Raw genomic sequence first — 11,152 nt, 5'->3', positions numbered from 1 at the left:
GTGGCTCAGCGTTACAGGAGCTTGAAGAGAATCCAGCCTTCAGTTGGAATGATAAAGAAATGTCAGGTATGAAAGAAATGACTCCGAAATACATAGGAAATATATCCACAGGAACATTTTCATCGATATCTGTTCTTATTGATTGACCATTATTGACCATTATTTTGAAAAATATGGGACGGTAGTATGTAGTTTTGCTACAGCTGCAACTGAAGTGTGTTGAATAAATCTATTGTCCTTCAGGCTGTCGATACTCTCAGAGAGACTGAGTAGGTTATGAACCACAGCTGGGTGTGAACAGTTTTCAATATTTACACTGCAAAAAAAGATTTCTAAGAAAGTAAAAAAGTCTTATTTCAGGGAAATTGTTCTTATTTTTTTGTCTAAAAAGTCAAATAATCTTGACAAGCAAGTTTTGTTCTAGAAAATTATTCTTATTTGAAGAAAATATATCAAAATAAACATTTTCTCAATAAGATACTACAGCTAATATTGAGCTAGAATTACTAGTAATAAGCTACAAGAATGGCATACATGAAATCCTGGCAGGGGAACAAGATTTTTTTTTTTTTCTTATTTTAAGAGAAAGACAAATTGCACAAGTTCTCAATTCAAGAAACTACACTAATTAAAGTCTGAATTCATCTGTTTTTATTTACTGTCAACACTTACAACAAGCTTCACATGTCACATGATGAACAGAACCATAACCTGACGTACACTCATCTTAAAGTCAGAACTAAAATTTGAACTTTTAAAAGCAAGTTGGAAAACAAAGTGTCCATGGAAGTGAATGCTGGAGGATGATAAAAGATGCCAAACAACCAAATGCCAAGAGTGGAAGAAGTGGAATGAGCCCTATATGCCATTTAGGCACTAACTTCAATTAAGAAATTTTTACTTGAAATTTGTAAAAAAAAAATAAAAAAAAAAATCTGCCAATAGAACAAGCAAAAAATGTTCTTGATTTCAGAGAATTGTCTCTTAAATCAAGCCTTTTTTTATTATCTTAAATCAAGTAAATGAGACATTTTTGCTCAAAACAAGTTGAAAAAACTTGCTCAGGATTGGAATTTTTTGGAGTGTTTTTAATGTCTTTTAGCAAGATCTGGAGTGACAGCCTAGTGGTAGAGCGTCCGTCTCTTAGCCGGGAGGTCGTGGGCTCGTGTCCTGGCCGGCTCATACCAAAGACCTGAAAAAAATGGTACCTAATACTTTATCTTAATTAAGATATACATTCTTAAATTAAGACAAAGTTTCTTTGCTTGTTATAAGCAAATTTTCTTACATTTTGGACTGTTTTTTTTTTTTTTTTTTTCTAGTTTTAAGACACATTATGGCTAGATTTATAGTCTAGTTTTAAGAATTCTTGCCAAGTAAACGTTGCTTACCCCATTGGCAGATTTCTTTTGCTCAAAACAAAAAAAATTTGCCCAGATTTAAGAATATTTAGCTTATTTCTAATAGGGCTGTTTTTGCAGTGTATTAGTCAATAGTTATTAGTCAATACGATCTCTGTATTTGGTTGGTATGTGCTTCTTGATCCTTTTTTTGATGAGCCACAGACAGATTTCCATCCCAGTGGATAATTAACTTCTATCCTCTTCTATTCTTTGGTTTGTAGGAGCAAAACACTTGCCGCCGCCCCCAGATCTAGAGATACAGTTTATGCCAGGTATGGAAGAAAAGCACACTTTAAAAAGACAAAATGAGGGCCATTGTGATTTGTGAGGTTGAAATGTAAAAGGATGTTTTTACTTTGTATCTCCAGTCCCTGGTATGTGCCATGCCTTTCTTATCTTGTCTCCTTCCATTGGGGGAATCAAAGTAGCTTATTTTTTCTGTGAAACTTCTATAACTTTTTGTGTTTCCCATACTGTGTTCTTGTCACTGTTTTTTAAAGGTATGTCCTCCTACAGAAACATTTCGGCGAAACGTCCTGACTTTTTTGAAGAGAAAACAGGTACGAACATTTGATAACGGCAACAAAAATAGCTTTTCTGGATGTATTTTCGGATACATTGTAGGGAACAAAAAATCTTTCTTAACATCCGCTCAGACTATATGTACATGGAAGTTGAATAACATAGCTGCTTGGATACTAAGTCTAACTGTATGTGCATTATATTCCATTTATCATTCTAAAATTATTGAAACTTGAAAGAACAATGTTTCTGTTGAAAGCTACAGTAGCCTGATGAAAAGAGTGTTTTTCATGTGAAATGTGAAAGTACATTTTTTAACTGTTCTGGCTGTTGTCTTTGGATTATCATGCTTGAAATGCAATTCAATCTTTTTTTTTTTTTCTATTTATAGTAACTCTGGTGCACTTTGTGTCTTGAAACTTCTCCAATAGATGGACCGATTCGGTACGATCGCTGTCGTTATCAGGATGTTTTGAACCATCTGAATTTGAGCAAAAGCAATGATCTGTTCAGTATGAGCCGGCCCGTGAACAACCACACATCTGCAACAGATGTAATACTTATCGTGGCAATCTCTGCCATCCTTGATGTGGTAAGTTTTCTTTTTGTGAGAAAGTTTCATTTGTAAAGGTGAATTTTTGAGTTTGAAATAACTCAAAAACCCAATGCCTGCCAGTGTGTTGTGAAGAAGTGTCGTGAGTCTGTCTGGCTGCCCTCTTTTTATTGCAACCTGCAATTGAGAAGGTGCTCTTCCTGCTGTTGAAGGTTTTCACCCAGATATCATGAAAAACTGACAAACAAAACACCCTAGCCCCATGAACATCGATTTCACCCAATGTTTTAAAAATAATTTCAAATTGGACTGACAGAGGTTCACCATGTCTCTTTGACTTTTTTCCTTTTTTCTTCACAATAAAAATAGCAGTTAGTTATTACTTCCAAAATAAGTGCAATAAAAACTCATAAAAATCATTTATGTTATTTCACCCAAACTCATTTTTTCGCTGTTCCAGTATGGCATGATGAAAGAAAAGTTTATATCTTCCAGCTTGTTAACACAAATCATTTTTACCTGAAAAAAACATAAAAACAAACTGTAAACACGGTTTTCAATCTTAAAAAGTAATATCACAAAATCAACATCACAGTAAGTGAAAACTGCAGCCTTCCGTTAGTATCAGTACAGTGAACAACATATAAAACTACTTTAAAAAATTGCTCCTACTTGTTGCAATAATAAGGTGTCAGTTATTGGTTCTCACTGTCTTCAGTTTCAACTTTCAGTGGGTTGGTGGCACATCAGCAGAAATCTTCAACTTGATTTTGTTTGTTTACATTGAGTGTAAAAAAATTGGTCTATCTTGAACTTTGCAGTGACTTGTTGTGACATCGACTTTAACCTGCAGCTCTAACTCCTTCATGACTTTCAACACAATTTGAATTGATAAAATGTTTTTGAAATATTTAACATTTGTTTTTGTTGACAGAGAGAAACGGATCAGACTTTTGTTTCTTACATTTGGACTCATGTGGTGAGTTTCTGGGAAAATAAGCAGCTTAATTGTAGAAAGTCATAAAAGGTTCTCTATGTTTTACCATTTCCTCTACACTCTTTCTTTTGTAAACCAAAAACCCTCCCGGAACCCCCGATTGACCCACTTTTTTTCCTGTGCAGATTTGGAAAAATGAGTACATTCACTGGAATCCAGCAGATTTTTGCCGGATTAAACACGTGTTGGTTCCCACTGATGTTTTATGGAAACCAGACATAATGATTGAAGAGATGTAAGTTTAAAAACACCCCACAAAAAGTGGTGCTTGGTTTCTGTACAATTAAAAAAAAAAAAAAAGATATTGTTGGAAACTTCAGATTAAAATCCCCATTTCTATTTTCAGAATGTTTGCAGAGACGAAGCTCAACATGAGCTTGTGGATAAATTGTTCCGTGTGATTGTGTCGTCATGCAGGATAGAGAAGGACAAAGCTCCTCCGAGTGACTTCCTCAAAATAAGATCAAACGGTAATGTTGAGTATCGGAACGACCAGGTGGTGATCAGCAGCTGTAAGATGAGAGTTCACAATTTCCCCTTCGACGTTCAGAGCTGCAACCTCTCCATCAAGTCTCTCATGCACTCTGGTGAGTTCGTCACATGTCCGGTTCCCCTCTTCTGTGATTATTTTCACAGTTCATGTTCCTTTCCTCCTAATCTGCCTAAATTCTCTCTGATGCACCTTCTCAGATGAGGAATTACATTTTTTAGTTGACTCAAACTCAACAACGCTCACTGAGTTGTCCCGCATGGTGATGCAGACCCAGTACGAGTGGCTGTTCATCAAGATGACAGTCACCTCCAAAACTGATAACATTAGCATCGATATGAATCAAACCTCCATCATTCACACGGTAGGTATTCCAAGAATTTAAGTAATTCCCATGCAGCACTGTGTTTTTGATTAAAAAAGGAGATATATCTTACCATGTGTATGTCACATCTGGTCAGCAATCACTACTAATATTTGTAAATTGTGTCCACTAATCAGAAATCTTCATAAAGTTATCAGAGTGTTTTAGCTGATCCCAGCAAACTATTGTTGAAATGAATAGTAAATAGGGACAGACACAGTCGCATCACATATGCAGGAAATATAATGCCTTTCGACTGATGGAAGAAAATTGAGTACCTGGTTAAAACCAACACAGTCACTGAGATAACATGCAAACTCCACACATGAAGGCCCGGTCCAGACTCCAGATCCTGGTGCTCAGCATAACAGATTTAGATAGTAAAAATTGCAATAACTTGCCATGTGATAATTAATTACAGTTCAACTTTAAATACTGGAAAATTAAATCTTGATATTTTAAATTGTTTTGATACATTCCAGAATCAGCACAATTTCTACGACCACCAGTATCAATAATGTGTGACAAAATCTCTGGTCTCTGAAACTCATTCCAGATCTACATGAGGAGGAGGTCTCTCCTCTACATTGCCAACTTTCTGTTGCCGATCCTCTTCTTCTTGTGTCTGGACTTGAGCTCTTTCCTGATCTCAGAGAGTGGAGGAGAGAAACTCGGTTTTAAAGTCACTGTGCTGCTCGCCGTCACAGTGATGCAACTTATTCTCAATGAAATTCTGCCGTGCTCATCAGAGAGGATCCCACTGATAGGTAAAAAAAAAAAAAAACATGCAGGAAAAAAAAAGATGGTGATTAAAATCTTTCAGTCAGAGAGAAGTGTAATTCCTCCCAATTGATGACGGTGTCTTCTCTTCTCAGCTGTCTACTGCATTGGGATTTTTACTCTCATGATGCTGAGTCTCCTGGAAACTATTTTGGTGATGCATCTGATGGAGAAAGATGATTCTTCACCTCAAGACAGTGATACAAGCAGAGACCATCAGCTGGTGAAGAACAAACCAAGCAAACCCAGCATCCACCACTGTTTTAAAGGCGAGTTTAATCAAAGATTCTGCAAAACCTCTACATATGTCACAAAAATTTTGCTCTTGTAATTTCATTTTCTGCTCTTCACGGAGGCGGCTGCATCTTTTCCTCCTCTCCTCTCTTTCTCTCGTGTTTTTCCCTGCTTGCTGCTTTGTCCTTGGTCTCTCTTTGGAGCTGTGCTCTGCTTGATCTGTGAAAACGTCAAATTCAAAATGGAATTGATCAAACAATGGTCTCGCAATGCAATTGAGAAGATTATTTCAATGGACCTTCAGAAACGTGAAACTGTTTTGTTTCATACGCCTAAAAGAATGCAAAGATTAGATTTCGGCTCCCCTCTTTCCAGTAGCCTCAAGGTCGCTGCTCAGGGTCTGTTTTTACCTCTATAGGACTCAATCATGGTGAAGCTCCTTTACCCTTCACGTGTTCCCATGTCTACCATGACCTCAAAGGCTGGATCCTCTGGCCACGGCTCACTCACACACATGAACTTTTGGACTCTGAGTTGACTACAAATAGACACCCCGCCCCCCCATCCCTCCCGCCTCCACTCCTTTACCTGTACTTATTTGCTGTTGGGCTTTGCTTTTTTTGGTTCATACTTCTAAGTATGCAGTTAGACGAAATGTACACAGCCAAAGCCAATGGAGCCTACATTCGATCCCGGGCAAACTGGATCGAACAGGGTGAGAAGAGCAATTCTTATTTTTTCAATCTTGAAAAAAGCAGACAGTCAAAGAAAGTAATAAATAAACTTAATGTAAATGATGTTTTGGTGGCGAATGCTGAAATTATTGGGAGAAGCATCTGGTCATTTTATTCAGAATTATATAAATCGAATTTTCAAACGGATAAATGTGAGTCTTTGTTTAAAAGTTTAAAGAGTAAAATGCAAATTTTAGAGAATGATGATCAGTCTGTACTGGAAGAAGAGTTAAAGATGACAGAATTAGACAGGGCACTTCATGAGATGAAGAATGGGAAGAGTCCTGGAATTGATGGATTAACCACAGAATTGTTGAAATTCTTTTGGGATGATATCAAGACAATTATTTTCAAAGCATTTCAGGAATGTATAATACAAGGTAGCTTATCCCCAACAATGAAAACTGGGTTAATAACCCTATTACCCAAACCCAGCAAAGATCTGTTATCTATAAACAATTGGAGGCCAATAACCTTATTATGTACTGATTATAAGCTGTTGGCCTCGTGTTATGCTAACCGTCTGAAATCAATCCTTACAAAAATAATAGCTGAATATCAATCTGCTTTTATTAAAGGGAGATACATCTCTAACCATGTTCGGCTCATTCTGGACATGGTAGACTATAAGAACTTAATTGATTCTCAGAGCTTTGTCTTATTTCTTGACTTTTTTAAAGCATTTGATACTTTAGAGCACAACTTCTTATTTAGAACCCTCAAAGAACTAGGATTTGGAGAAAAATTCTGTAAGACAATTAAAATGTTCTGTAACAATATTTATAGTTATGTTATACTTTCCACAGGGATTTCAGAAAGGATTGAAATTGGCCGAGGTATTAGACAAGGCTGTCCAATATCTCCAAAACTGTTTATTCTGTGTACTCAAATTTTAGCTTATTCAGTTATTAATCATTCAGAACTCAAAGGTATTAACATATTTTATTATGAATATAAAATTAGCCAATTTGCTGATGACACCGTTATCTTCATAAAAAATAAGGACATTATCAGAAAAGCCCTTCAGGTAATTTCGTCATTCTCACTAGCCTCTGGACTGTCATTAAATTTGAAAAAATGCGAACTCCTGCCACTTTATTCCTGTCCAGATCTCATTATTGAAAATATTCCTGTTAAATCTCAAGTCACTTATCTGGGTATCACAATACATGCTGATGGAACCACATCAAACCAGTGTAATATTGAAGCTAAAATTATTCACATGGCAAAATCGCTTAATCACTGGTTAACTAGAGACCTTTCTATATTTGGTCGAATTCTGCTAGTTAAAGCTGAAGGCTTATCCAAATTAATTTACCCTTGTCAATCACTTTATGTCAATCAGGCTCTTATAAAAAAGGTTAATTCTATCATTTTTAAATTTATCTGGAAAAATAGAACACATTATATTAGTAAAGCGCAGATTATCAAAGATTACCAAATTGGAGGTTTAAGAGCACCAGAATTTGAGTCTATAGTTGGCATGTTGAGAATAAATTGGATAAAGCAGTTTATATCTCAGCCGGAATCAATGTGGTTCCACATACCAAAATGTCTGTTTGAGAAGGTTGGTGGCCTCAACTTTTTGCTCAAATGTGATTTCTTGGTTCCAAAACTCCCCTTAACATTATCAGACTTCCATAAGCAGATGCTGCTCTTTTGGAAAATGGCATTTTCTCATAATTTTTCACCACACAGCTCCACCTTGTGGAACAACAGAGTTATTACTATAAAAAATAAATCTATTTTTAAATTAGAATGGGCAAACAACGGTATTTTTTTCATTTCAGATTTGTTGAATAAGAATGGGGAATTACTAGAGTTTAATCATTTTGTTGGCAAGTTTCACCTGAAGTGTTCATATAGAGAATTTAAAACTGTTTGTAAAGCAATTCCACCCCCCCTAATGCAGCTCGTCAAAAACACTTTGGTCTATTCCAAAGTGACTATTAAACTACCTGAATTAAGAATTGAAGAAATAGAATTAAAGAAAAAACAGTGTAATAATAAAGTTATCAGGAATGCCTTCAAACGGAAACTATTTACAAACTATCACAATCCAAGAAGGGTGGGGTTGCTAAACTTTACTATCCCAAAAAACTCTCTCTACAAATACTTGAAGTGGCCAGTCTCACCCAAAGTTAAAGAGACTCAATTCAAAATAATTAATAATTATTACCCTGTTGCTGAAATTTTGAAGAAGCGGTTTAAGTTTGAAGTGGAATTGTGTGTCTTTTGTGGAAAAGGAAGCGAAACAGTAGAACACCTCTTTTTTTCTTGTCCTTTTTCTTTGAAGTTTTGGGAGGAAGTTATCACCTGGTTTAATTTTGGTCATAACTTTGTTTTGGATCTCCAGGAAACACTGCTGTATGTCGAAGCTATCCCTCAAAAATGCCATACTTTAGTGAATATTGTTTTCATTTTAGGTAAATATCATATTCATTGTAAAAAATGGAAGAACTGCTTGCCCTCTGCAGCTGGGTTCAAAAACGAACTGATGAAGTATTTCCAGTGTCTGGAATTACTGTCAGAGAGAAACTCTAAAATATCCAACCTGCTTATACTTGCTAAAGACTTTCTTATGCTCTAAATTGTTATTGTCACATCTGCCTTACAATATGGTGCTGTTGCAGTCCCCCCTTTTTTTTTTTTTTTTTTTTTTTTTCTCTCTGTTGTTTCTGTTGTCATTGTTGCCTCGACTCTGCTGTAGTTCTATTTTGTCATTATAAGAAAATTAATCCCCGATTGGATGTTGTATCATTGTTGTTACCAATAAAGTATTTAAAAAAAAAAAAAAAAAAAAAAAACTTCTAAGTATGGTTCCATCTTGAATCTTGATTGGGAATGTTGTCCCTTTTTTGATTCATCCCACTGCTTCCTGTTTCTTTCCTTCAAGTGTGGCACGGCTATGAGCTGTGTTGGCAGAACAGCTCTCAACTAAATTTCCTCTTGGGGATAAATAAAGTTTCTTGACTCATGAATCATCATCATTTTGATCCTGAAATATACTGAAGAAATCTGGACACAATCTTTTAAATGCACAGTATTCATATTTGTGTCCGATATCTCCTTCCAGAAATATACAGTAACTGTACGATCACCAGCGATGTGCAAGTGGACCAAACACCATCTGTGGTCAAAGAGGTCAGAGTTGGGATACATTTTTCACTTTTTTATGAACAGATTGACTTCATTTGTTTTGGTTTCATGGCTGTAGAATTGTCAAAAAATGTGCTACAGTTGACATGATAGGAGTAAATTAATAATTGGATACAGTCGATGTAGAAAAAAAACAGCTTGTTTGTCGTTTGTAGTATTTCATTCTTTTGACGGTAGCAACAAAAATCCCTTGCTGTTGAATGCAGCAGCTTAACAGTGATATGTGTCCTGATCTTTTTTCTGCAGGATAGCAGCAGCCAGCTGACAGAGGTGTCCCTGGCTTTGGGAAAAGTGTCAGATGAGCTGGAGCAGATCGACAATAAAATGACAGCACTGAGTGACGAGAAGAAACCAGGCGAGTGGACCAGGGTGGCTAAAAAAATCAACAAGGGCTTCATGATTTTCTATTTCTCAGCAGTTACTGTGTTTTTAGTTACTATCTTTACATTGTGGAGCCTTTCAGAACAGGATGACTAAAACAAACCTTCAACATGCTCATATATTTTAACCTTTATGTGTGGCATTTTGCCAAACACTATCCTTAAAAATCTCCTTTGTCTCTTAAAGTCCTGAGAAGTGATTAAAACATCCGTTCAAAGAACAACCACCCAGCTGATGATGGCCAAAAATCACCAGTTTCCCACAGGAATAACAGACACACACACACACACACACACACAGATAGTTTAGGGACATACGTAAAAAAGGCCTCCGGTTAGGAAGAGAGGAAGTATATCTGTGCGGAAAAAGTCATACCGGCTGTCTGTTTGTATATTTGAAGAATAAAATGTTTGGTTTGAAATGTTCAAAAAAATGACATATACTGTAGTATTTGAATCATTCACCTGTGTGATATCTGGTGTTGCCCAACGTGTTCTGTGTCTGCCATGTAGATCTACATTAATTATTTAAATACTAAGGTAAATGTGGATTAAAATGTATGTTGGACATAAATGTGAAAGTTATGTGGTATACTGTAAAGGAAATTAATAAAAGTGAACTGTTAAAAGTGTTGAGTTCACCTCTGTGCAGCATTTATTCAATGCGCACAGAGTAAGATATTTGATGGCATGAAAATCTGTCACCTGTTATGAAATCTCAGTGTCATTATGTGCAGCTTAAATAAACCATAAATCTTTCCCTGTGTGTATCTTTCTATAAGTGTAACTTTTTGATTCAGGTACAAAAACAAAAGCATGGAAACAACATACAACAAGAGTAAAATGTGAAAATACCTGGAGAAACATATCAAGGCATGTTCCTATTCAGTCGAGGCTTCATGATAGTGTCCTGGCACTTTATCTGATCTCGTACCATCCACACTTGTTCACATGTGTTTTCACTCAGAGAATAAAGGTTACAATGTAATCCACAATGATGGATCACACAGTGATGTCTTATTCACTTAAACATATGTGTCCCTTCCAAACTATGGGAATAGCAGAAAGCTGCCACCTCTGAGCCTGGTTCTGCAAAGGTTTTTTTTTTCCTTTTAAAAGGGAGCTTTTCTTTTTTCACAGTCACTTTAGCTTGTGCATCAAGAAATGACTGATCTAATTGGCACTAAGTAAAGCTGACTTGAACGGAACTGAATTAATGGAGCTCTGTTAGTGCCTGCAGCATTTTATGATGTGTTTTTCTTCAACTAACACTAGAAAATAAAGAGGCATCAATTCAAAAGCCTTGTTTTCCCACATCCTGGCTTAACTGAACCTCAAAAGAAAACATGCATCAATCTGCCACATCCTGTCAGGACTGCAGTACTTCAGCTAAAGCTTGTTTTTAAGACATTGTACAAGAATCAAAATATATTTACGGAAGTTAATTATTCTCAAAATATGCTGGGTACCCCTGACATTGAACAGGACAAGCAGTATAGAAGGATGGATGGATATGCAGGGGATCTTTATCAGGTG

The 11,152-nt window shown here is 36.2% G+C and overlaps 1 protein-coding gene across 1 annotated transcript; it reads left to right on the top strand.

The window, feature by feature from the left end:
* On the top strand, positions 1-9,809 carry LOC115393763 (5-hydroxytryptamine receptor 3A-like). The gene is made up of 13 exons (XM_030098868.1): positions 1-66; positions 1,625-1,675; positions 1,904-1,963; positions 2,357-2,517; positions 3,413-3,457; positions 3,601-3,710; positions 3,893-4,062; positions 4,166-4,329; positions 4,886-5,096; positions 5,205-5,378; positions 9,154-9,221; positions 9,483-9,605; positions 9,804-9,809. Exons 1-13 carry the CDS (start codon positions 60-62, stop codon positions 9,807-9,809), a joined length of 1,350 nt encoding a protein of 449 aa, XP_029954728.1. The 5' UTR covers positions 1-59.
* Positions 9,810-11,152: the final 1,343 nt, after the last annotated feature.

The sequence above is a fragment of the Salarias fasciatus genome, chromosome 8 (assembly GCF_902148845.1).
Source record: "Salarias fasciatus chromosome 8, fSalaFa1.1, whole genome shotgun sequence".
Taxonomy (NCBI): domain Eukaryota; kingdom Metazoa; phylum Chordata; class Actinopteri; order Blenniiformes; family Blenniidae; genus Salarias; species Salarias fasciatus.
Note: the sequence above shows the minus strand (reverse complement) of the source record. Positions and strands in the feature narration are given on the sequence as shown.

Coding starts and splice junctions, on each gene's coding strand:
- LOC115393763 (XM_030098868.1), top strand. Junction 1,676..1,903: donor AGAGATACAGTTTATGCCAG/GTATGGAAGAAA, acceptor TGTTTTTTAAAG/GTATGTCCTCCTACAGAAAC. Junction 2,518..3,412: donor TCTCTGCCATCCTTGATGTG/GTAAGTTTTCTT, acceptor TTTTGTTGACAG/AGAGAAACGGATCAGACTTT.